The sequence below is a fragment of the Mesoplodon bidens genome (genome assembly GCF_964165515.1).
Source record: "Mesoplodon bidens genome assembly, chromosome: Y".
NCBI classification, from domain to species: Eukaryota; Metazoa; Chordata; class Mammalia; order Artiodactyla; family Ziphiidae; genus Mesoplodon; species Mesoplodon bidens.
In genome coordinates, this window is record NC_138180.1 from 48,775,399 (window position 1) to 48,802,907 (window position 27,509).

A 27,509-nucleotide genomic window follows, 5' to 3' on the forward strand; every position below is an offset into this window, starting at 1 on the left:
CTATGCAGCATGAACGTTACGACTTAGCACCAGCTCGGATTTTACCATCCCATTTTGCAGAGAAGTCACCTGGGAAGCTCAGAGAGGTCATATAACCCACCCAAGGCCACACAGCTTAAGGCGGGCTAAGGATGTAAACGCTGCCCAAAGCCATAGTGAGGCCTTTCCAACAATGCTTAAGTAAACATATGAGGAAGACTTCCAAAAGCTGCGGGGCATTCAGTCCCAACGTAGCCCCTAGACCCCGCCCTTACAGGGAGAGCTGGACCGCCCCGAGGCGGAGGGGGAGGGAAACCACTGCCGGGGAACAGCCGCCAAGAAGGCCAAGCACTTCCGGTACACAGCAAACGAGGGTCGTTCAGGGTCAGCAGACTTGCAAGTGAGGGCCGGCCCGCAGGTGGCGCATACGGACTAAAATGCATCCCGAGGTATCCGAACACAGTATGACTCGAGTCGAGAAAGTCTTATCCCTTACCCGCCCTAGCGGACACCAAGGTCAAGCGGCCGAACGCGCGCCGCCATGTCGAGTCCAGAGGTTTAAGTGGAGCAGGCGGAGCCTAGCGGACGCCCGCGTCGGCGAGATGACGTCACAGACCCGCGCGGGTAGTCCGGCCTCAATCCCTTCTGCGGAAGCTTCCTGGGCGGGCGGGTCCGGCCCTGATAGGCGGGGCCGGGTTGAGTGACGGCCCGGCCCCGCCTTCCGGATGAGGGACGGGGTCTGGCGCGGGGAGGACGAAGTTCTACACGGAAGTGCCTCAGGCCTGCGTTGGTAGGGTGGAGTGCGGGGCGGGGCGGGGCGGGGCGGGCGGGTGGGGGGCAGGTTCCGGCCCCCTGGAGGTGGCTCCCGGGCGAGTGGGTCCGCGTAGGCATCCCCGGGGGGTGTTGCAGCAGCGACCCTCGTCCCGCCATCCCCAGACCACAGGGTGGGGGGACACTGGGCCTGCGTACGCTGGGTCGGCCCCCCTGGAGACCCATCCCCTTCTCTCCTCTCCAATCTGAAGAAATTAAACCCAAACCGGGGCTCGGCTGCAGCCATTGAGCCTCCTTTCGCACAGGGCCTGGCTCTGCGCATCAGAACGAGGGTTTCCGGTTCCTAAATTCCAGGCCGGGGCCAAGTGCCTAATCTGAAAGTCCCGGGACCCCCGAGAAACCCCTGAGGGCATCCAGGGGGAGCAGTTGGGGGGGGCACTGTTTTATACACGTGGTGAAATCGTTTCCCCTGAAGTTTCATGAAATATAGTTTCATTGTTAGATTTGTTGCAAGTATCAGGTGATGCAGATGTCATTTCTTTGAACCTCCAGTTGCCCTCACCAGTCATGACCTCAGTTTGTCTTGAGAAACTTGGCTATGAAATACACTGCATCGTTGAATAATTGAGTATTGCATTATTGAATAATTGAGAGCATCAGGTTAAAAAAACAAAACAGCAACAAAAAACGGATGCTCACGATGGAAACGGTGGGGAGCCAAGACATAGGTTTTAAACTCACTGATGCACTCGCAAAGAGCAAATGTGTCTTTCATTTGAAGTTTGCTACCGTCTCTAATGATTTTACCAATACCCCACACCCCCAAAAGTATCAAAAGGTCAAGAAAAAAGGACCAAATGCCTTGCCAATGGGAATTTAACCATTTGGTCTTTACCAAGTAATTAAAAAGTAGGTTGCATAGTCTATGTACTGAACAAATATAGACTGTTGTAATTTTTTTTTAATTAATATGATTGTAGTGAGTCAAGGTGAGAGAGGGAAAAGTTTCCTTGAAAGATTTGGGTGTTTAATTAGACTTTAATTGAAAAGATTATGCTTAGAACAGAGAATTCTGTATATAAAAGAAAGCCTTGGAATGATGACTAGCATAAGAGTACACAGCGTGTGGAACAAACTATACCAACTTAACGGGCATTTTTGGGTTTTGTGTCACCAATTTCACAGCTAGAATGAAGCACATCAACTTGTCGTTTGCAGCGTGTGGGTTTCTGGGCATTTACCACTTGGGGGCAGCATCCGCACTTTGCAAACACGGCAAAAAGCTCCTGAAGAATGTCAAGGCCTTTGCCGGGGCTTCTGCGGGATCCTTGGTTGCTTCTGTCCTGCTAACAGCGCCACAAAAAATAGAGGTAATTAAGTAGTAACTAGGCTGTGTTTCTCATCCAGAAATTACGCCCAAACAACGAAGATGATTGTTAACTATATACTAAGTTAATGCAGAGAGATAATCCTTTGCCTGGGAAACAGAAAAGGTTGACTTCTTCTAAAATTTAATCATTCGGGATCTCTTCTCTCCATTTGGAAAAGATTATTATTTTGAGTGACAACAAGACAAGGAAATAAAATCCCTTCTTTTACTCTTGAGTGTTTATTTAGTCTTAAGATTCCAGCTTTGTTTCTTTCAAGCAAAGGATATTTCTCCATTAACTGATCATGAGAAGAGCACAGAGCCTGTTCTCAAGGCCTTGAACATGTAGCTGATAAGTCTTTGCTTGCTCCTATTTACAGACAGGCATATAAACTAAAATGTTGGCCTGTAATCTCTTTTTTTAAAAATTTTTATTTATTTTTGGCTGCATTGGGTCTTCATTGCTGTACGCGGGCTTTCTCTAGTTGCAGCGAGCAGGGGCTACTCTTTGTAGTGGTGCGAGGGCTTCTCATTGCTGTGGCTTCTCTTGTTGCAGAGCACGGGCTCTAGGCACGCCGGCTTCAGTCGTTGCAGCACACGGGCTCAGTAGTTGTGGCGCACGGGCTTAGTTGCTCCGCAGCACGTGGGATCCTCCCAGAACAGGGATCGAACCTGTGTCCCCTGCATTGGCAGGCGGATTCTCAACCACTGTGCCACCAGGGAAGTCCCTGTAATCTCTTTTAAGAGGAATGATATTGGAATTTAATTTGTTTTTCATTCCCACAGTAAGAAGAAACCCTGAATTCCAAGCAGTTTATCTAGAAGTAATAAAAATAAGCATTAAGTATTTCATTTAATGTAATCTATGTTTTTAAAGTCTGTTTTCTGCTTCTAGACAGCCATCAATGCATTCTCTGTGAGAACTAGCTTCTGCAGGTGGAGAATATTCTATTTGTTAATTACTTACATTCTCTAGCAGCTTGGAATAGTAATCAAATAATGATTAACATTTCCTTGCCCAAGGATGAGTTTGTTACATTTAAATGTTGAAATCCACAACATTTTAAACATCAGAAATCTTGTTTTCAAATCTCTGATGAGCTGCTTATGGAAGAGAAACTGGACTTTAGACCAGTTATTCAGAAATCCACTGCTCTTTTTCTTTTTTATATACTAGAAAAGTGATGGAAAATTTTAGAGATTGTACAGGATGAGAACCTGAAATCAGGGAAAGTATACATGAAGTGTGCAAACTCCCCCCAAAGTAGCAGACTCATGTGCTTTGAATTGCAAGCTAGTCCCTCCCAGCTTTTTATTTCCTTTCTGAAGCAGGGGGCTACTAAGGGGTTGTTTACTCCTGTTCAGTGCAGTCTTTCCTTCAGGTGGGAGCAAATCCCAAGCTTTGGATTTGGGTGGATTTGGTTTCGAATCCTCAGCAGATTTCAAAATATATTAAGTGTGATTTAGAATTAGACTGATTTGGAAATACTGTGATCATATAGCCCCTTCATTGAAATTCTGTGACGTTCAGACATTGAATCCTTTACCTGAATTTGTGACTTGATATCAGTCTGATTACCTGTTCTTATTTACATTTTCGATAAATTGGAGATCGAGTCGTATTGTCTCATTGTGTTGGTCAGACCTTAGGGGTAACTCTTTATCGGGCGCTCACGCTGGCAGGTGGAAAATGATCTCTGGATTCACCTAGGGCATCCTCGTTTCTCCTTTCTCAAAATCAGTTTTCAGCCATTTGCCTTGAGGTTATTTTATTTCTTTTCTCTTGAGCATTTGAAATCTACCCCTTGAAGGATGGCTTTGAGCTTTCTTAGGAAACTGTTTTCTACCTACTCAAGTCCCTGTTAGCTCAGTTCTCCCTGTTGATAGATATATAAGTTCTTCCAGCTTCGTGGTGTTGTGACAGAGATGTGAGTAATGAATCCAGTTCCAAGCCGGTGCACGTACAATTAAGAGCAGCACCTAACGCTGGTGTATTTTAGGTGGCAGGCAGATTTAGACTTTGATATGTTAAAAGCTCAGCGCAGCCAGCCTTTCCTCAGCCCTCAGAATTTGCCAGGCATGGTGTTCGACACAGCGGGGGGCTAACTCAAAGATAAGTGCATTCCTTAATAGGTTTCCAGTGGCCGTGCGTGTATGTGTGTGTGTGTGTGTGTAACCAAAAATAACACAAGAAAATAAGCTGGGTGTGCAGTGTGGCTTAGTAGAAAGAGCATACACCGGGCGGGGCACCCCCATTTCTCACCTAGAAGTCTACAGCGGTTTTTTTTTTTTTTTTTTGCCGCCTGTTAGCCCCGACTGGGGGGACTTTTATGAAAGACCAGTGCCCCAGGCTAATCTCCAAGGACTCTGATCCGGTAGAGTCATCATCGCAAGTCCCTTCTCTGTTGGTGGCGGTGGTGTGAATCCTCAGCACTGTTGTAGAGCTGCAGTCCGAATGTTCTCGAGGCCACAGGATTGGGGTGGGTGAGGAATTTAATTATATTGGAGAAGCCTGTAGAGAAATGTGCTCAGTTACAATTAGAACCCAGCCGTCAAGGATTTTCCACAGGTGGGCAAAGAGCCACGTGAGGTGGTTTAAAAATAAAAAGAAAAAGAAAAACATATTGCAATTGGCAGACCATATAGCTTGCCTGGGGACCAGGAATGGTGGGTGAGGAGCAGGCCTCGTGGGGATGCGTGCCTGTGAAGCATCCGACATCTGGGATTGGCTTTATACAGTCCAGGTGCCTTGTGTGATAGGCACAGGGTTCTGGAACCAGAATCGTAATGTTTTTGACAAAACATAGGGTCACCTATTAATTTTCTTTTTCAGGAATGTAACGAGTTTACCTACAGTTTTGCCGAAGAAATCCGAAGGCAGACTTTTGGGGCCATGACACCCGGCTATGATTTCATGGCCCGATTGAGGTACATATAGAGTACATTTCCCCTACCGCCCCCCCCACCCCGAAGCCTGTGAAGACAGAGGATGCTCTGGATACCTTGTAGCAAGCTCAGTCAGCATTCTCTCTCCTGAAACATTTACAAGGCGGTCCGTAATTAAAGGTGAATCGTGCAGTGCGTGGCCAAGCCACTCAAGATGGCTGTGCGCTTGCTCTCTGTACATCCCCTGCTCGACCAGTCCTTGCTTCATCTGCACCCACTACTCTCACAAACGGGCTTCCCTCCTGCCCCAGCTAATCCTGGGCCAGAGCGGCTCCACCTGGTAGTTTATTAAAGGGAGATACCTGCCCTCCACGATGGGTGTTAAGCTGACGGGCTGTGAGCTGTTAGTTTCTATGGTAACAGACGAGCCCACCTGCCATCCATTCCCCATATAAATGGTGGCGTCCTTCGCCCCCGGCTAGCCAAGATGGCTGCTTGTCCTGGCTGCCGGCTGCCGAACGCGATGGGGTGTCTCTCCAGGACTCTTTTGCTTTGGACATGTAAGATTCCCCCATCCAGTAAGCCATAGGTGTCGCTGTCACTGTCTCCGGGCTCTTTCTCGGGTCTCCAGTCTGGGCAGCTACAAGGCTTGCAGGCCCGTGGGGCGCAGCCCGACACGCGGGTCCCTTTTTCTTCTTCAGGAGCGGAGTGGAGGCGATTCTCCCTCCCAACGCGCACGAGCTGGCTCACAACCGCCTGCACGTCTCCATCACCAACACCAAGACCAGAGAAAACTACTTAGTCTCCAGTTTTCCCTGCCGGGAGGACCTCGTTAAGGTAACATGGCCGCTTTCCTTGTTGGGGGAAATGAGCAAGTGCTGATATACGTACTTGCCCCAACAGTGAGCGCGCCCGCGTTCTTTAGATCCAGCATTGCATACCACGCCTGATAGATGGTACACGCTCCAGAAATCATGCGTCTGACGGATGCATCCGCTAGTATCCCTCCGAGGCTCCCAGAGGCCTCCGGAGTAGCTCAGTGTTTTTTTGTTTTGTTTTTGCTGTACGCGGGACTCTCACTGTTGTGGCCTCTCCCGTTGCGGAGCACAGGCTCCGGTCGCGCAGGCCCAGCGGCCATGGCTCACGGGCCCAGCCGCTCCGCGGCATGTGGGATCCTCCCGGACCGGGGCACGAACCCGCGCGTCCCCCGCATCGGCAGGCGGACTCTCAACCACTGCGCCACCAGGGAAGCCCAGCTTAGTGTTTTTTTCTTGTGATGTTCCGTGTGCTCACGTTTATCCTGCGATTAAACTTGAGTAGCAAGAACCTTTCCTTACGTTGATGTAGATAATACTTCTGCAGTTTGTGTAAGAGTTTGTCTTAGCACTACCGTATTCGATCCTTCCACAGCCCTGTAAATCAGGTGAGATTACTGTCCTTTTGTCGCTTTTTTAAGAGAAGAAACGGGTGGAAAGGTTTTGCGTGACCCACCCCAGGGTGTACTGATTGCCAGTGGGAATCCAGGTCTCTTACCTTTTCACTCTAATGTTCCCTTTCCTTCCTTCCATTTTGCGTTGATGCCTTTCTATCCAAACGCATGTGAAAGTTGTTTGGGAAATCATTGCCTCTGGGATAGGTCAGCTGATTTGCAAATAACAGTGCATTGCTAAGGTAATACATTAAATATTTTAAATTTGAAAGGGTGCACTTCTCTTAGAAAAGCCAGGCTGTTTTCTTCTTCTTCCTCTTGTGGGAATCGTAGCAAGCTTCAGGTGATACAGAGGACGTGTGTTTGGATACAGCAGCAGGCAATAGATTGAGAGAGCTACAAGTTCCACCTGAATGAGATGATAAATGCATTAATTTTTACTATCAAAACTCACTGTTCGGGCTTCCCTGGTGGCGCAGTGGTTGAGAGTCCGCCTGCCGATGCAGGGGACACGGGTTCGTGCCCCGGTCTGGGAAGATCCCACATGCCGCGGAGCAGCTGGGCCCGTGAGCCATGGCTGTTGAGCCTGTGCGTCTGGAGCCTGTGCTCCGCAACGGGAGAGGCCACAACAGTGAGAGGCCCATGTAACGCAAAAAAAAAAAAAAAAAAAAAAAAAAAAAAAAAAAAAACTCACTGTTCGAATTTTATGTTTGAATGATATGATTTGAAATACCTAATGAAATGTTGAGCTGACAAGTAAAATTACTTTGTGACTTAAGAGATTAGCATATTTTCACTCCCGTCTCTCACTTATACATTAATAGTCATTCCATCTTAGAAAAATATTTTTCTATAATATTATTATACTCTTGTGTAGACTTAAAAAAATAGAAAGGGAGAAGCTGATAATCCATGCCTGAATTGTCACAAATTGTCAATGCCAACGCAGATATATCAGGCTTGCAGTGGTTAGAATACCTCTTCTTTTTGGTAAGAGAACAAGGTTGGGAGCAAAAGACTATCATCCTATCATGAAACAAGAGGGGAATTCTACCCACAGTTACTACCTTCTCCTTGAGTCTGTCCGTGGCTACTGTATCTACAGTGGCCGAGCCCCTGATGTTTCCTATATCCCGCCCTGATTTACTTACCACTGTTCCTCATACGAATTTTACTGCTCTGTTTACTTAGTTTTTGTCTATCTTCCTTCACGAGAGTGTAAGCTCGGGGTGGGGGGGTGGGTAGGAGGGTCCAGGGACTGCTGTGTTCTGTCCACTGCTGTATTCCCAGCGCCTGGCACAGTGTCATCTCCATCAACCTGTGCTCCATGAGTGAATGGGAATGAATAAATCAATGAACTAAGATGGCATCTATTAAAAGAATGAAGAAGCTGGATCCTTCATGTTCAATGATCTGGCCAAATGTAATTGAGCTCGTTAGTGGCCCAGCTGGGACCACAGTCCAGGCCTCTAACATTCTGCTTGGTAGCCATGCCCCCCTCTCCCAACGCGAGATAAAATCACCCTCCTAATTCCTTTCATGTGGGAGTGTCGTGAGCTGAATAACATCCCCAAAGATGTCCACGCTGTAATCCCCAGGACCTGTGAATACGGCGTCTCCCATGGCAAAAGGGATTGTATAGATGGGGTGAAGATGAGGGTCTTGATGGGGGAGGTGATCCCGGGTTATCTGGGCCGACCCAAACTAATTTAATCACACGTGTCCTTAAAAATGGAGACGTTTGCTGGTTCTGAGACTCAGGAGCCTTTGTATGAGGAGGGCACTAGGGGTGCTCCCCTCGACAGCCCGTGAGGCGGAGGGACCTCAGTCCTACAGCCAGTGGAACTGAATGCTACCAGTATCTGAATGAGCAGGAAACCAAGTCTCCCCTCAAGCCCGCAGGAAGGAACGCAGCCCTGCCAACACCTGGATTTGTTTTGCCCAGGTGGATCCGGGCCCGTGCTCATACATTTATTTGTGTGGTTTTAGCCTTTCAATTTGTGGTAACTAGTTATAGCAGCCATAGCAAACTACTGCAGTAAGCAAACAGGACTTTTTTTTTTTTTTTTTTTTTTTTTGCGGTACGCGGGCCTCTCCCTGTTGTGGCCTCTCCCGTTGCGGAGCACAGGCTCCGGATGCGCAGGCTCAGCGGCCATGGCTCACGGGCCCAGCCGCTTCGCGGCATGTGGGATCTTCCCAGACCAGGGCCCGAACCCATGTCCCCTGCATCGGCAGGTGGACTCTCAACCACTGCGCCCCCAGGGAAGCCCGCAAACAGGACTTTTTTGATTTGCTTTGTTTTGGATAATAACTACTCAGAGAACTGGTGTCATTACTTGAGTTCATTGAACAGAAGAGAACTAGTTGGCACAAACGTATAACACCTTGTAAGGAGAATCATTGAATAATTAACATGTATCCTAGGTTATACGAGAAGCAGTTTAAATGTTCAGTAGAATGCTCTAACCTTTTGCAGAAACTCAAAGAAAGGAAGGATAGATGATTCCTTGACAGCAGATGGTGGCTATAAAAATGTATGAAATGTATGCCTGGAATACTCATGAGCATGAGTAAGACTGGTGAAGACTGCAGGAGGGAGGGAGAAGAATACGAAGGGAAAATAAAATATCTCCCCCTCCCCCCAACAGACACACACGCTGGGCAGTGACATGCTGTGTTCTGAAGAAAGAGGCCAGTGGGAGACCGCTGTCTGGGGTGGTGGTTCTGACCGCCTCATTCAGTGTCAGGGGAGAGAAGAAAGGCGCCGGCTACTCCCCCACGTCCTTAGCTAGAGACCGGAGGGCGCTGAGTTCCAGAAGCCAAGAAGGAGAAGCAGCCCACAGTTTGTAACTGGCGTCTCCTGGGAGCTTTGCTTGCCTGGCTCTGATCCCTCAACCTTGGGTTTAATGTCTATGATCTGGGAAGTCTGTAGGTGACAGACGGAGATTAAATCAATTGCTAGCCAGGACAGGAATGTGGGCGAGTACTAAATATTGGTGATTTTTAATCAATGCCTCGTTTATTCTCTTAATTACTAGATTTTCTTTTTGATGCCAAGCTCTTCATTATCCACCAGCCGACTGCTGCCTTTTATTACAGATAGGCTGTCTGTGTACCTGAAAATCAAACTAGAAAGCTGTATCTCAAAGTGTATGCATGGGTGTCCGTGTGTCTCTGTCTTGTTACACTGTCTTGGATTATCACTTGTTTTTTGTGCATCTCCCAGTGTTCCTGTTTAGGTCTGTCATTCCCTGATAGCGTCCTCTGAGGCTAATTACGTTTGAGCCTCAGTTTTCTCAACTGTGAAATGGAGATGAAAGCTAATCAGTGTTACCATGGCGAGTAAATTGAAAAAATCATGTAAAAGTGTGCTTGAAATAGTCAAGTCCTATAAGCTTGTTAATTACAGTCAATATTTAGTAAATAATGAACAAATAAGATAATAAGCCACACACATCACTGGTCAGCATCCCTGTGTAAGTCTGTCATGAAATTTTAAGGTCCCAGCTTTCTTTTTGCAGGCTGGGTAGGCTTCACCCTTTCTTAAACATTTTCTTCTTTTACCCCTTATCTTTGTTCATGAGCAACATGCTCACCTACATCTATAAAATCTCGGGAAATGGATTACGACCAAGTTTTTGCTGCCTTTAGGCATCTGATTTTTACACCTCTTCAACCATTGACCTGGTGTACGTTCACCAATGTGCTTGTGTGATGATTCATACTTAAAATTATATTAACTTCACTTTTGGTGGCATGAAAAAATTATTCTTTCATCTGATAGTTGCAATGATAGTTGATTATTTTCTGAGAACCTCTTTGGACCAATTATGTGGTCCAAAGACTCATTTTATTTGGGATTGGATTTCCATAGTATTTGGGATCTTATGTCCATGGTGATTTCATTCAGTGCTATGGTCTGAATGTTTGTGTCCCCCCCAAATTCCTGTGTTGAAATCCTAACCCCCAATATGATGGTATTTGGAGGCAGGGGTCTGTCGGTCATGAGGGTCATGACTGATTAGGTCATGATGAGGTCATGAGGCTGGAGCCCTCATGAATGGGATTAGTGCCCTTGTAAAAGAGACCCCCGGAGAGCTCCCTCACCCCTTCTACCATGTGAGGACATAGAAGTGGGTTCTCAGTAGACACTGAATCTACCAGCCCCTTGATCTTGGACTTCTGAGATTCCAGAACTGTGAGAAGATAAACTTGTGTCCTTTCTAAGGCACCCAGTCTGTGGTATTTTGTTGTAGCAGCCTGAGCAGACTGAGACAGGAACTTGGCACTGACAGGTGAGGATGCTGCTGTAACAAATACCTAAAAGTGTGGAAGCGGCTTTGGAGCTGAGTAACGGGCAGGGGCTCAATGAGTTGGGAGGTGCCTGTTAGAAAAAGCCTGCGTTGCCGTCGGTGATTCTGGTGACGACTTGGAAAGAAAAAAAAACAAACCATAGAGAGAGCCTCCGTCTTCTTAGAGAGACCTGGGTAGTAAAGGTCATAGTGATGAGGTCATGTTATCAGACAGTGGAGGAAAGGTCACCCGTGTTATACATTGACCAAGAATAGCAGGATTATGTTCATGTCCTCGTGATCTGGGGATGGTAGAACTTGCAAGTGATGACACTGGATATTTGATGAGGTGATTTCTAAGCAAAGTGTTGAAGGAGCAGCCTGGTTTCTCTTGGCTACTTAGAGTAAAACGCAAGAAGAGAGAAATACTTAAAGATGGAATTGTTCCTCAGAAGCAAAGCAGAACTTAAAGATTTGGAACCTTCTCAGCCTATGCATACTGAAGAGAATAAGAGAGCCTGTCAGGAAGGGTGTGGCCATCTGGCCAGATAACCTTGTGATAAGGAGGTTCGATGAGTTGGCCGTCTAGACAGAAGCCAGGACCTATATGTAGTCGAAGACCATGGACACAGGCCATTCAGAGATCATCAGGGCAGCTCCCTTCCACCAGAGGCCCCCGAGTGCCAGGACCCCCGCCAGCACAGGGCACTGCAGAGACGTCCCACTAGGGCAGTGCCCTGCAGAGCCATGGGGCCGGGGCTAAGCCCCACATTGCCCCGTAACCCCATACCGTAGAGCGCTGATTCCAGCCCTGGGGAGCATCAGCCAGGAGGCCCAGGCACAGAGGCAAATACTCGTCATGGCTCCTTAGCAACTCCTTGATTTGTGGGCCCATTTACATATTGTGCCCTGAATGTCCCAATGTATACATCTTGCACCTCAACTCACTCATTTTAAGCTCCAGATTTAATTCTGGGCTATCCTTCTTCAGAAGGAAACTTGCAATCAGGAAATCCAAACATATTTCAATATTAGCCTCCCGCAACGCATACTTAGGGAAGTAAACCCTTTATTTAAAAGACAGTCGTACGCCACCTCCACAGCTCAGCAGGAATGACTTTGAAATCAACCGTGCCACGGAGGGGGAGGGCTAGTGTTCTGGCGCTTGTCTGAATTGGTACAAAGCATCAAATTTGTGTTTAAAACTGACGCCCCGCGTGTGTGCTCTGAAATGCTCTTTTGACATCCATGAATGCTCTTTGGCACACATACACCCAGCAAGCTGTTCCTGCAGAATGGTGGCCCTCTTGGGAAGAGGAACCCTGTCTCCATCGCCAGGATGTCCTGAATTTCCTTGCACACCGTGAGCATATGTTCTTACAGCAAGACCTTCTCACGTTTAGCCCTGTGAAGGTGAAATAAGGACTGAATTTAAGATTGGTCATTATCTTGAAGACTGGGTGAGACAAATTTGAATCTGTCTTTGAATTTCAACTACACCAGCAGGTTCTGAATACACAGCCAGATTCTCATTAAACTCCACAGTCAACTTTAGGCGTAAATGAAACTGGTTGACAATTTATTCTCTAAGGAAGCCAGGCCACGTAACTTTCTAAACACCCCTTTTCTATAACATGTAAAATGAAAAGAGCTAGTCTGAACGTGTATTGAATACACACTTGGCCATGCTTTATACAGTTGCTACAGGAAGTCGCTGACTTTTATTTTTATCCTTGTGTATTTGGTGAGAAGGAAACAGAAACCAAATCAATGGTTTAACATACATGTAATTCTTAAAGTGCTGGGCTAAGTGACAGGGCAGGAACACTAACTAGGTCCCTGCCTTCTGTATCGGTGTCCTCAACCAAAACAGTCTGCAGACATGGCTAAATGTCCCCAGGGGGCTCAGACCCCCAGCCCCCCAGCTTGAGAACCACTGCCCTAGATGTATCGATATTTGTTGGTGAGAAAAATTTCACTGGAACACCAGTGAGGTAAGACAGTAAAAGCATGTTGAGGCCTAATAGTACATATTTCGTGAACTGTCCCCAGCCTTAGAAAATCCTGTTTGCTTGCAGTAAAATGGCAGTAAGCTGACATCGAATTAAGACAAGCCGCTTAGTTCCTAACTATCAAAAGCTAATTTTTCCACTAACCATAGTTTGATATACAAATCACTAGCCCATATAAACTATGACAGAACAAATACACTGATTTTGGGGGGAATGATGGGTATTTTCCAGTTCACTGCACTTTTCCTATCAGTTCAGAGGATTCTTACTGTTACTATATGTATCAAAGTAATTGGATAGCATTTTGCATCTAAACAGCTCAAAAAGAGTTCTAAGCATTAACTTGTGAACTTCACATTATAATTTGACACACGGGAGGTAAAAAACCCACATAATTCTGTTTCTAAGGGTAGTGATTTTTTTTTCTTTTTTTTTTTTTTTGGCAGGCCACATTTCTGCTTGTTATAGTGAAGTAAGTCATTACAGTTATAGAGTGTGTTTGGCTGTTTAAAGGCGTCTAAGTACTGTAATTTCCCAATATGTGTGCTATCCACAAATTGTTTCGGTTATCGCTATGGTGCAGTGTTGCATTTTTGCTGAATAACTTCATTAAATAGCTGCATTGTGCTTGCAGAAGGTACCTAGGGTCTGTAATTAATTTTTTAAAGGAGTAGCCAACTGATGATAGGGCCAGGTTAGGGTGAAGGCAGTGACCATAACTGTGAACAGCCTTGCTCTGAAAAATGCTCAGCTGCCCAGGTCGGGGCTACCAGGGGGCTGACGAGGTTGGGCCTGAAGAGGCTTGGTTTCTATCCTGTTGGCCCCACGGATGGATGTGATCTTCCACAAATCACCGGAGGGGATGCTCACTCCTGCTTGGCGTCTTTGTGGAGAGGGTGTGGGTAACGTCATGGGGGCCCCATGCCGAAAGCTGAGATTTTGAAGTGAATGCCTAAGTGGGGGGCTCATTTGCATTGACCTTTCTTAGAAGGCCGAGAAATCTTGTGCAAGGGTGTCATCACACCATGGCTTAATGCTTTGCTCTCCACACCTTAAAGTTCGAATACCTGCATTTTCACTCCACACGGGGCCCAGATGTTGCGTAGCTGATTCTGGCACCCAGCATCAGCCTGGCACAGCAGAAATGTGCAGTAGCACCTGGCATGATCCCTTCCTGTCTCCTGCTAGAGTCCCTTTGTTGTGCTTTGACACCATTGAGATTCCTTCTACTCCAATCTGAAGCCCCACCACGCTGCTCGGGCCAGCTGTCAGGGGCCTGTGGCTGAGGCCGCGCTTGCACCCAGGACTGATGCTCTGGCGCTCACGTACACCAGCAGCATGGGAGGATGCTGTTTCCCCACTACGGAGGGTCTTCATTCCTACTATGGAGAAGGGGGGGGGTACCTGCAGGTATCAGTAGCATCCGGCTGTGAAGGAGATGCACACCTTTTCCCGTCTGTGGGATCTTTGGTCACGAGGAGCCATCGCATAAGAAAGTCTGTGCCAAGTCCCAGCGGTGTCGCAATACAGTTGTGTCCGGTCGCTGCCCACAGAGGAGTGTCCTATAGAAATCACGTTATGCTGGTGACTGGGTCTCTCATTTACTCGCACTTCATTCAGAATAAATCAGCTATTTTTAAAAACTTTTATTGGAGTATAGTTGCTTTACCATGTTGTGATAGTTTCAGGTGTACAGCAAAGTGAGTCGGCTACAGGTATATGTGTGTCCCCTCTTTCTTGGATCTCCTTCCCATTTAGGTCACCACAGAGCACTGAGTAGAGTTCCCTGAGCTATACAGTAGGTTCTCATTAGTTATCTATTTTATACATAGTATCAATAGTGTATATATGTCCATCCCAATCTCCCAGTTCATCCCATTCCCCCCCCCTTTCCCCCCTTGGTATCCATAGGTTTGTTCTCTACATCTCTGTCTCTGATTCTGTTTTGCAGATAAGATCACCTATACCATTTTTCTAGATTCCACATAGATGCATTAATATACAGTATTTGTCTTTCTCTTTCTGACTGACTTCAGTCGGTATGACAGTCTCTAGGTCCATCCACGTCTCTACAAATGACCCAGTTTCATTCCTGTTTATGGCTGAGTAATATTCCATTGTATATATGTACCCCATCTTCTTTATTCATTCCTCCGTTGATGGACATTTAGGTTGCTTCCATGTTCTAGCTCTTGTAAATAGTGCTGCAGTGAACACTGGGGTGCATGTGTCTTTTTAAATTATGGTTTTCTCTGGGTATATGCCCAGTAGTGGGATTGCTGGGTTTTGAGAGCGGACCTCACAAATCATACTTAAAGCATTCTTTCTTTGGGGGAAATGCCCTCTGATCTCTAAAGAGTTCTAAGTGGATGATGTACAAATCATTTTGGCGATCATAATCCAGTTCTGAATAATATCTACTTGGAAAAAAAATCTCGTGAACTCTCTGACAACAAACAGCCATGGAGTCTTCAATTATCAATTGAAGGATTGGAGCTTAAGTATTCCATATCTAATACTGTATCTTTCCAAATAGAACACTAGCGATTTGAAAACTGCATTGCAGAATAAAACTTGTACATGTCAGAAAAGCTCCCAGAGCTCAGCTTCTTCTGCGGGAAGAAATGGCAATATTTTAAATGGCAATCTTTTTCGACTTTTTAAATGGAAGAGAAAGTGTAATTGGTGCCCCTCCCTGCCAGTGTCTCATTAATATCCAGGCCATGTAACTAGCCCATGAAATTTGCTACATCCTGGTGACATAAATGAAAACATCCCCTGAGCTGTAATAACCAGAGGGGTTTGCTTCTCTGGAAGATAGAGTGAAACTTTCAAATAATTCTTACAGTGTAGGATAGAACGTCGTAAATAACTTACTTGCAACCTGTACACACTCAGGAATTTAGACTTATCTGGACTTTAATTGTGTAATGACTTGGCTGTCTACAATTTAAGTGCCAGTATTACTCGGGTGAAGTGGATGGAGTTGGAGAACAATGAATTGTGCATATCTCTTTAAGGTCTTTTCTGATATCAATAAATGTTATCTTCTATTTAAGGGTGTCCCACTGTGTACTTGAAATACATGGAACTTATTTTATTGTTGTAGTAAATTTTTTTTTTTTTTTTTTTTTTTTTTTTACGGTACGTGGGCCTCTCACTGTTGTGGTCTCTCCCGCTGCGGAGCACAGGCTCCGGACGCGCAGGCTCAGCGACCATGGCTCACGGACCCAGCCGCTCCACGGCATGCGGGATCCTCCCGGACCGGGGCACGAACCCGCGTCCCCTGCATCGGCAGGCGGACTCCCAACCACTGCGCCACCAGGGAAGCCCTGTAGTAAATTTTTGTACGTTTAAACAATTTTAATATCATAGTAGGTGACATGAAATGTATCGTAAGAATGTTAATGCCTCCTTTCACAAGCTGTTTCTTTATCCGTCTAGGTCCTGTTAGCCAGCAGCTTTCTGCCCATTTACGCAGGACTAAAACCAGTGGAATACAAAGGACAGGTAAGATGCTTACAGCTGACAAATGATCAGTAAATCCCGTGTTCATACGTTTCCTTCGAAAGATCCGATTGTATTATTATTCTGGTGGCTCCAACTCCATTTGTGTGACTTGTTTCCCCATAGTTTTGTTTCTATTTAGCAGAAAAAACAAAAAAAAATCAAGTGCAGGTGCTGTGGTGCCCTATCACCTGCACACTTGCACACACACACCGATAACCAGACACAATATCTATTCACCACACACCAGAGTTAAAAGTTGTGTGATCAAACACAGTAGCTATTTAATACATAAACCGGAGATATGCATCTCAGAACCAAATACAGTATCTATTTAACCCACACCAGAGATACATACTTTTTGTCATCAAATACACTGTCTCTTTAACACCTACTCAAGATCAGGCACATATTCATGGATGATTAATGCCATTTGTCTTATATATACATGATATGTACGTATTCATTCATAGATGTGCACAGGAAAAGTGTTTAATAGCTGTCACTCATTCTTTCACTTTGAAGGTCCAGCACAGGGCCTGTGCTCAGTGAATGCATGATCTTACAACCAAGGAATTGACTTTTGCAAATCTGTTAGCTGATGTGATTGGGGATCTGTCTGTGTTCTGACCTTGTCAGGCCTTGTGATTTTCTTTCTCTGAGTTTTCCTGGTCATTCCCGCCCTTTTCTGTGCTTCTCATAGGATCCTTGGCCCAAAGCAGTCTGCCCTGGGACGGTTGTCTCAAACGGGCAGATGAGGAGGGTAAGGCTGAGTCACTGGATGAGGCCATGTAGATGGACAGCCTCAGAGTGGACCATCAGGTCCCACTTGGACTCTGTTTATTACCTATATGCATACAGTATGTTATTTGCAGTGATGGGCTTACATGTTGTAGGCTAAAACCCTCTCTGTGACCAAGTAGAAACATAATATACATTGAATTTTTTAAAGCAGCATAAAATAAACATAAGCTCATGGAAACCCAGGTGTTTTTTTTGTTGTTGTTGTTTTGGGTTTTTTTTTCCTATTTCGGATACTGCCCCTCAGAGCTAGCAGATACTCAGGTACCAAGGAGTATGATCTTTGCTGTCATTTGAAGATTTGAGAGGTATCCCCCTTTACATAATGATTTTAAAGTCAGTTAAGTAGTATTTTCTCTTAGAGCTGTAAAAAAAATCAACATTTATGTTTACATATAAATTTCGAATACAGATGCTATCAAAATCAACTTTACATTATGATTATGACCTTTAATTTTATGATCTGAAATGTAATGATTTTACTTCACGCTATTGCTTGATAATATATAATCATGACAGAAATGGCTAAATGGTAGAAAAAATATGCAAAATGCTCAGGTGTTTCATGAGATTGTGTACGATCATGAAAAGGGGATTCAGAATCCAAGAATCAACAGAATTGCTGTTGCGATGGATAAATTAAGAGGTGGTGACTGAGAACGTGGGATGTAGGTATAGTAAGGAAGGTGATGGAAAGGAGATGGGGGGGAAAAGGAGGGATGGAATCAAGGCTAGAAGAGAGCTGAGTCCCAGAAGCCTAGTATATTCTAAGACTATGCTGAACATTTCCCGTGTTTAATTAGTAATAACTGTATTATGAAGGAGATGCGGGTGGTAATGGCTCCTAGTTTCTTCCAACATACACTGTCCTCTTCTTCCTTAGTAACAGAAACCCAATTTTTTCCTGGGCCTGTTACCATGTAGATAAAAGGCCACATTCTCCAGCTTCCCTTGCAGCTAGGTGTGGCCACCCCCTTATGTGCTGGCAGTGAGAGGTAGGCCGAATTACTGTGGGACTTACAGGAAGGGAGGTTGTGTGCCTTTCTTTCCTTCCTGCTGCCTGGGACTTAGATGTGATGACCAGAGCTCTGGCATCTGTTCTGGATCATGAGGTCACAGATCACACCCTAGACAGAGACAAATAATGAGATGCAAAGACCTGGGCCCTGAGTAACTTGAGGAGGGGGACCTTACCAGGCCACCTTCTGTATTTCTTTTACCAGGAAAAGTAAAACTTCTGTATTTATTGCTTTCTCTTGGATGCATTAGAGTCTACTCCCATGTGCTGTAGGGATTATTACTCCCATATTTTACAGATGAGGAAATTGAGTTGTAAAAACATTTTCACTTCACTGAGGTCACCAGGCTTAGTAAGGGGGTCACTTTCTCAGGATGATTTCTAATGTTTGCATCTGTGCTGTGCCTCTTGCTTTACTTTGCCTTGGTCATTCCTTTAAAAAAACATCTCCCTTATTTTATTTCTGTCCCTCCCCATCCCCACTGCTCCAGGTGTATGACAGGAAGCCTAGGAATAGTTAAAGGGTGAAATGTTCTCAGTTGAATTTCCTGCTATGTGATTGAATACTTAGATGGGAACATGAAAGGGCAGCCTCAATTAAACAGGGAATGCAGCACCTGGAGGTGTGAGAAAAAAGGGACCTTGGGAGGCGGGACAGGCCTTGCTGATGACTGACATCTGTGCACAGTTGGCACGTCATAATTACTTGTTGAATAGAACCTAATGTCTCCAGAAAGCGTTCGGTTTACCTTGGGTATTTAATGAAGCCCAGGAAGAGGGGCCCCCGTTCACACAATGATTGACAGTGTGCTCCTCGGAGACCTTGCTTCGTGTTACAGCCACACAGTGGCGACTTGCCAGTGCCCTTGTGTGCTTGCTATGGACTCTGTCAGCCCCCTCCCTTCCCTCAGCTGAATACGCTTTCTAGACCAGGTTAGTCTGGAGAATCGCTCCATTTTCAGGGAAATGCGAACTTTGCTTTAAATGCAGTGTTTTGCTGTGGGTGTGAGCTTTTCCTAACTCCATAAAACTTTGTGTCACGCTTTCTCCTGTTCTGGGCTTTGATGCTTTTGTGGGGGTCAGGTTTTGATTTGCTGGTTGGCCTTGGTGGTTTTTCTGCAGCGATGGCGGTTGCAGCAGCAGGGGGGCAGAGAGAGCTCAGCATCGCTTGGGTTTGAGGCAGACCAACAGGTGTCCTGAGCTGCTTCTGCATGCAGCTCCTGTCCAACCCGCTGACCACTCATCTCCACGTCCGGTGTCACTTAGCTATGGAACATACTGGGTTTCACTGATACTTATTTGTGGACCTGATATTTTTATTGAAAAAAATCTTTTATTAATCACGTAGAAGTTTCATACCTTCATAAGACTTAAAATTGACTTAAGCCACAGTAAATAACAGCATAAATACTTCCTAAACTGTCTACCAGTTGTTCGAAGTGGTACAACATCTTGGAAAACGGCTTGGTTTTCCTAATTTTTTATTTTTTGAATTTTTAAAATTAATTAATTAATTTTTAAATTTTATTTATTTATTTTTGGCCGTGTTGGGTCTTCGTTGCCGCGGGCGGGCTTTCTCTACTTGCCGAGAGGGGCGCTACTCTTTATTGCGGTGCGCGGGCTTCTCATTGCAGTGGCTTCTCTTGATGCAGAGCACGGGGTCTAGGCGTGTGGGCTTCATTAGTTGTGGTGGGCTGGCTCAGTAGTTGTGCCGCACGGGCTTTGTTGCTCCACAGCATGTGGGATCTTCCTGGACCAGGGCTCGAACCTATGTCCCCTGCATTGGCAGGCGGATTCTTCCCACCAGGGAAGTTCCTGGTTTTCCTAATTTTTTAAAGAGTTTTTGTCACTTTCTCTGGCTTTATCTTAGGAGACTGTTTTTAGCACCCTACTTATACTTGATATTCATTAACAATTGAATAAATGGAAATAAATTGAAGTTCAGTCTTATCATTTTTACCAGTGGATTTTCCTTCAGTGTACATGGCCTCTTTCCAGTGAGTGAATAAGCTGTGGGAATGTGCCTACTTTCAGAGCACGTTTTCACAGGTTCTGGTCATCAGTGTGGAACAAGAATAAGGATTTTCAAGAGGAGCTCTTAACTGATCAGTTTTTGTTTTTGTTTTTTTAATATTTATTTATTTATTTATTTAGGCTTTGCTGGGTCTTAGTTGCAGCACGCGGGATCTTTTTAGTTGCAGCATGCAAACTCTTAGTTGCGGCACGAGGGATCTAGTTCCCCGACCAGGGATCAAACCTGGGCACCCTGCACTGGGAGCTTGGAGTCTTACCCACTGGACCACCAGGGAGATCCCTGATCAGTGTTTTTTTGTTTGTTTTTTTTGTTTCATTTTAAGACATGGCATTAGTGTTGGCAAGTGACTATTTTATTGTTATTTTGATATTTTAATCTGTGGAACTGTGATGCAGATCACAAGAAGAGCTATAGGTTTGGTTTTTGCTCTGGGTTAGATTTCAAGTAATATTTTAACAGTGTATTGTATAGAGAATATTTATCATTGTATTCTAGTCATTGAGCCTTTTGCATGGGTTATGAATTATTAATCTTTTCATTATTGGCATATCTGTGGGAAGGAGAATTGTAGAATACTCTGTTACTATGTATTTATATACAATTATTATTACAGTCCTTTGGCTTGTATTTCTTCATGATTTAGACATGTCACGAGGATACATAGCTCAATCACTGTCATAGCTGGGCGACCAGCTAGATTTGGCTTGATGGAACTCTGGTTATCAATTTACAGCTATGCTGAAATAGAAGCTCTTATTTTTCATCGGCTTTTTAAATTCTGCATGTCTATTTGATTTTTGTAAAAATAGGTTAGTTTTCCAGGGAACATCTTCTATTAATAAATAGCACTTGTAGAATTTCAACTGCTAGAGTTTCCTGAAAGTTGGGTACGTAGAATCACCATTTTTGAGCAACCTTCAGAAATCCAAAAATTAAGTCGGCAATTTACCCAAAATCATTATTTAGTACAAGTCAGTACTGCAGGTTTTCTCAGGCAGTTTTTAATTTTTTAAATTTTATTTATTTTAACCTGTCACCCTTTCATTAAAAAATCTCCTATGTCTCTTGTCCCCTCCTGTGTTTCTTCATCCCACATGGTAGATTCTGACCTGTGTCCTGGGGGGTGGGTATCTATTTGACATGAACACACTCCCTCTCCCTTCTCCCCCTCCCCCCTTCATCCCTCCCCCTTCCTCCCTCTCCCCCTTTTTCGCTCTCCCCCTCCCACTTTCACCCTCTCACCCCTCCCCTTCCTCCCTCTCCTCTCACCCCTCCTCCTCCCTCCCTCTCCCCTCCTCCTCTCCTCCCTCTTCCCCTCCCCCTCTTCCTCCCTCTTACCCTTCCCTCTCCCACCCACCCTCTCCCCCCTCACCCTTCACCCTTCCTCTCTCCCCCTTCCTCCCTTTCACCCCTCCCCCTTCCTCCCTCTTACCCCTCCCTCTCCCCTCCCCCTTCCTCCCTCTCCCCTCCCCCTTCCTCCCTCTCCCACTCCCTCCTTCCTCCCTCTCCCCCTCCCCCTTTCTCCCTCTCCCTTCTCCTCCTCCCCCTTATTCCCTCTGCCCCCTCCCCCTTCATCCCTCCCCCTTGTCCCTCTCCCCCTCCCCCTTCCACCCTCTCACCCCTCCCCTTCCTCCCTCTCCCCTTCCCCCCTCCCCTTCCTCCCTCTTCCCCTCCCTCCCTCTTCCCCTCCCTCTTCCCCCTCTCCTTTCCTCCCTCTTCCCCTTCCTCCCTCTCCCCTTCCTCCCTCTCCCCCTTCCTCCCTCTCCCCCTTCCTCCTCTCCTCCCCCTTCCTCCTCTCCTCCCCCTTCTTTCCCCCCTCACCCTTCACCCTTCCTCTCTCCCTCTCCCCCCTCCCCCTCCCCCTCCCCTCCCCACTCTGTTTTGAGTCATGCCCAAGAACCTTGTGTAGGTGTGACTGTTTGTTCTCTATATCATGACAGCAAACAAGGTATGTTTGTAACTAAAATTTTTTTTTCAAACCTCCTTCACTTCCCCTCAGCCCTGCAGAAACAGTTCTGGTCTTCCCTGCTTCTGCTGTGTCTTACAGTGTGTGAGGAAGAACAGTGAGTGTGGAGTGAATGGACCAGCTCCACCCCTTTTGCCAGCGTGCTTTCCAGCAGGGCTGGCAAATATTTTCTTTTCTTTTTAATTGAAGTAAAGTTGATTTACAGTCTTGTGCCAATCTCTTCTGTACAGCAAAGTGACTCAGTTTTACACAGAGACGTTCTTTTTTCATATTCTTTTCCATTCTGTTTTATCCCAGGAGGTTGGATATAGTTCCCTGTGCTGTACAGTAGGACCTTGTTCATCCATCCTATTTATAGATATAAATGTCTCATTCAGTCTTCCAAAAAAAGTACTTTAAAAATTTATTTTATTGAAGTATAGTTGATTTACAATGTTGTTTAATTTCTGCTGCACAGCAGAGTGACTCAGTTATACACATAGATACATACTTTTTCATATTGTTTTCCATTACTCTTTATCACAGGATATTGAATATAGTTCCCTGTGCTCTGCAGTAGGACCTTGTTGTTTATCCATTCTATATATACTAGTTTATATCTGCTAACCCCAAACTCCCAATTCCTCCCTCCCCCACCCTCCTTTCCCCTGGTAACCACAAGTCTGTTCTCTAGGTCTGTGAGTCTGTTTCTGTTTTGTAGGTAAGTTCATTTGTGTCACACTTTAGGTTCCACATGTAAGTGATATCATATGGTATTTGTCTTTCTGGCAAAAGTATTTTTTGTTGACTTGGTTTTTGAGCAAAATACACTTAAAGCAAATTCAGCCCTGCATCGCGGTTCCATCGTGAGCATATCGCAGTGTGGAATGCACATCCAGGCGCACACTGGGTGTTGTGGAAACACTTGCTAGATGAACAAATAAGCCCTTTCAGCTGAAGTGACCACCTCGAATTTTAAAGTTTCCTCTTTAATTATGTAACAAGAGTTGCTGGAATTCGTGAGCCTCGCATGTACCCATAACATGTCATGTGTAAGGCAGGGGTTGACACGTACTGACAGATGAATACCCTGCTGGGCGTGGGTGTGACAGGTGCCATTACCCTTTAGAATAAGTGCATTAGCTCTGGTTTCCAGTGCTCTCACCCTCAGAGGACAGTCACGCTAGACCCCCTACCCCACCACGGGACACGAGGTTTTCTTCTCTACTGAGTAGTTGTGCCTTCACAACTCTCTAGGCTTAGGCAGTGGACCTTACCATGGAGCACGTTTAGAATATGGTCAGAGATGGGAATCAAGGGTATTAGGACAAGTGACGGCAACTGCGGGGACAGAAGCTAGTTTGATTTTTGAAACACATTTTGCCCGGGAATTTTTTTTTTTTTTTTTTAACGTATTTGGGCCTTCCCTTTCCTTTGAGGATGACGGTGCTAGGTACTGAAACTAACCAACACAGGGCAAAACTACCCTGGGAAGACCCATGAGGAAAACTGTGGAATCCTAGGACTCAGGGCAGTAGTTCCCAGCTTATGGAGTCCTGTCCACGAGGTGAGAATGGGGGACTGACCTGGAGGAATGTGTTGCAAACAGTCAGAATCATGGCCAGGAGTATATAAAGTGCAGAATTTTAAACCGTCTGTACCACACGCAGTATATTTGCAAGGAGGAATGTTGGCTGCTGTTGGCGTCGTTTCCAGAAGTTTTGCTAGAATCTGAGTGCCCGAGTGTGTGTGTGTGTGTGTGGTTGTTGGGAGTGATACAGCTCTGGAGAGCATGAAGCAGGAGTAAGATGCACACTGCATTGAGAACATCGGAGCTGGTGGGCTTATGGTGACACAGGAGTCAGTAACGCTGAAAATCGAATCAAGTCATTTGATAAGCTATGTGTTTTCCCTAGTCATTTATCCAATCAGAATAAGCTAACAAGAGCGAACAAAACTTGGAAAAAAAGATCTTCAGTTCCCTGGAACCTCAGTCATTAGCCCTATGGTAGATTAGAACACTTAGCAATTTAATGAGCCAGACTGACCTTCTCTTCCTTAAGTTGAATAAATCAGGTGAGTTCTCAGTTAAGTTATATGACCCTTGGTACATAGTTTTAATTTCCCTTGATGAAACCTGTATGAATTTTTACATCATTAGTGAGATATTCTACTGAGGATAAGAAAGGCAATTTTGGAAGGTGTCTTTTTTGTTCTCTCTCTAGGTACTATCCTATTCCAGAAATTGGTATCTACACCCAAAGCAATCAGGGAAGAAGAAAAAAAGCTCCAGGTCAATAAGGCACAGAACCAGATATCTGGGGGCCTTCTCACTACAAACCTCCCTTTTGTAGACTGTGTTTGTATAGTTGTGTGCATGTGTATATATGTATGCGTATTTCCACATACACATATTATACACAAACATGTGTGCTCTATAATAAACATAATTATATGTGTTTTGTTCTTTTAAAAATAATGACAATAAGCGAATTAATCTAGGTCAGGTTCATTTTAATCTAATCTATTTATGTTTTCTCCTCCACCAAAATGCAATTCCCTCAACAGAAATTTTCAACACATTTTCACCTTTTATTACTTTCTTTTATTCCCTTTGTGGGGAGTTGGTGGCTGGCTGAGGCCTTTGTAAACAGTGCAGTACTGATCATTTAGTAACCAGCTCTAGAAGTCAAAACAAGAAAGACATTTAAAAAAAGACATGTTAGAAAAGAGGAATGAACAGTTTTAACTGAGTTAAGGATGCTTTACTTTATTTTTTTATTTTTTAAATCTTTGGCTGTGTTGGATCTTCGTTGCTGGGCGTGGGCTTTCACTAGTTCAGGGGAGCAGGAGCTACTCTTCGTTGTGGTGCATGGGCTCAGTAGTTGTGGCTCGTGGGCTTCAGTAGTTGCAGCACGTGGGCTTCAGTAGTTGCGGCACATGGGCTCAGCAGTTGTGGCGCACGGGCTTAGTTGCTCCGCGGCATGTGGGATCTTCCTGGACTGGGGATCAAACCCATGTCCCCTGTATTGGCAGGTGGATTCTTAACCACTGCGCCACCAGGGAAGTCCCAGGATGCTTTATTCTAACTGGTTTCTTGCTCCTCAGCCCACCTTCTTGCTGTCTCCACAAAAGATTCTTTTGTGCAGCATTCTCCACAATTTCCAGCCCCCCCTTTTTCTTTTCACATCCCCTGCAGGGTATTTCCAATTCAGATACAGCTGGGAGCATTTGAACTTCAGCGTTGCATGTGTGCTTATTTATTTATCGTTAGAGCTGATTCTGTTAACGTGTGGGCTCAAGGACCGATGGAGACTCTTTTGCCTTGAAACAGTGTAAGGAGTATTATCATCTTTGTGTTTCTTCAATCCTTTCCCAGTGTACCATTCTGCACAAGCCTCTAGAAGCTTCTCTGACCTGCTCTGTCCATGCCTTTCCTTTGAGCTTGGGTCTGAAAGCACAGAATCTCTTCTGAGTAATGTTCCTGTTTAACACAGCGCCCCTCCTCCCCAATTCTTCAAGGCTTGAAGACCTTACATACTCAGGAACCGCTTTGGCAATGGAAGGGTTTCTGGCGGTTCTATTTATTTTTAAGTTTGCTACAGAAAATGCCGATTTCCAGTTCTTAGGATAAAAGTAGAACCTCCTGGGACTTCCCTGGCAGTCCAACGGTGAAGACTCCGTGCTTCCACTGCAAGGGGCCACAGGTTCCATCCCTAGTCAGGGAACTAAGATCCCACAAGCCACGCAGCACAAACTCCCGTTTTGGGGACGGTTTGCTCAGTGTCACAGTAAACCTGGCTTTGCATTCTGATTAGATCATGAACCCCAGCCTAATTACCCATGGCTTCTTATGCAAGCACCGTCATCAGTAAAAATTTAGGTACTTCTTATGTGAAATGATCCACTTAAAGCTTTTAAACAATTGGAGAGACTTCCTGATTCCGTTCAGGGTTCTTATTATATGGGTTAATGATATGCATACAAAGATTTGCTTTGCTTCCAAAACAAACCTAATCTGACGGGTCCTGATAAATCGTAAGTTAAGGGCGTTCCCAAGGCATGCACTGTTAGAGGAAAGGGTCCTTTTGGGGAAATGCATGCTCATTTTCTTCACATGGGAGGGATGCTGTCGACAGGTGCTGATGAGCGGTGTGCTTTCCACAGAAGTGGATAGACGGAGGCTTTACCGACAGCCTACCCCTCCTGCCTGTAGGCCGGACAGTGACCATCTCACCATTCAGCGGGCGAATGGACATCTCCCCGCAGGACAAAGGGCAGCTGGATTTCTATGTGACCATCACCAAGCAGGACATACTGGTGAGTAATGATGTTCACTGGTAAGTGAAGCCTCTTCATCTCCGAGAACTTTCCACGTGCTTCCAGAACTTTGGCAACTCAGTTTTATGTACAAATCGCATAAGTATCTTAAATAATCTACACGTGTCACGCATATGGACATGACTGTTACTATCAACAGTCTATTTGTGAAACGTTTTCCATGTCTTCACTTATTTTTCAGGGCAGTCTACTGGGCAGGATTTCAGTGCACTTTTAAATTAGATCATTTAGTTGTTTTAAAAGCTGGCAGGGATTCAGTAGGTAAACACATCAGAGAAAAACTTAGGACCTAACAGAATAACTTACATAAAAATGTGGATTCCCTTCATCTCGTCGCATAGTTCTCAGCAGGAGGTGATATTGTACGCAGGAGACACTGGCAGGGTCTGGAGACAGTTTTGGTCATCACGTCTGGGGTGTGTGCTGGCGTCTAGTGGGTGGAGCCCGGGGACGCTGCTCAGCATCCTGCAGTGCACAGGACGGTCCCACCACAAAGAAGCATCTGGCTCAAAACGTCAGTGGTCCCCAGGCTGAAAAACCCTCATGCAGTGTATGGGTGGGGGTGAATTTTTAAATTTAATTTTCTTCCTCCTGATTTTTTTTTAATTGCTAGTAGCACCTATGATAAGAAAGCTTAGGTTACAGAGATGATGTCCATTTACCTGTACTGTGATATCCTCCAGCTTCCGTTTGTCTTTCTGTCCTAGTTGTCCATGGCAAACTTGGTGAGGTTTCACCAAGCCCTTTTCCCACCAAGCGAGACGATAATGGAATCACTATATCATCGTGGCTTTGATGACACCATCAAGTTTTTACTTAAAGAAAGTTGGTTTGAATACAACGCTTAAAACTTTACAATGCAAAACACATTTCAGACCTTTTTTTTTCTGTGGTATGTGGGCCTCTCTCTGTTGTGGCCTCTCCCACCGCGGAGCACAGGCTCCGGACGCGCAGGCCCAGTGGCCACGGCTCACGGGCCCAGCCGCTCCACGGCACGTGGGATCCTCCCGGACCGGGGCACGAACCCGCGTCCCCTGCATCGGCAGGCGGACTCCCAACCACTGCGCCACCAGGGAAGTCCCAGACCGTTCTTGATGGGGGTTTCTAATTAAATCCTTTTTTAA

The 27,509-nt window shown here is 45.5% G+C and overlaps 1 protein-coding gene across 4 annotated transcripts; it reads left to right on the forward strand.

Moving 5' to 3' along the window:
- The first annotated feature begins 692 nt into the window (after nt 1-692).
- Nucleotides 693-27,509, forward strand: LOC308609686 (patatin-like phospholipase domain-containing protein 4). 4 transcript variants are annotated; one of them, XM_081223397.1, is made up of 7 exons: nt 693-769; nt 1,936-2,120; nt 4,953-5,047; nt 5,707-5,842; nt 16,183-16,248; nt 26,184-26,364; nt 27,093-27,509. In XM_081223397.1, exons 2-7 carry the CDS (start codon nt 1,941-1,943, stop codon nt 27,179-27,181), a joined length of 747 nt encoding a protein of 248 aa, XP_081079523.1. In that variant the 5' UTR covers nt 693-769; nt 1,936-1,940; the 3' UTR covers nt 27,182-27,509. The 4 variants fall into 4 exon arrangements, with proteins under 4 accessions (XP_081079523.1, XP_081079522.1, XP_081079525.1 ...); XM_081223396.1 differs by having other exon boundaries at nt 26,212-26,364; XM_081223398.1 differs by having other exon boundaries at nt 722-769; nt 1,969-2,120; nt 26,212-26,364.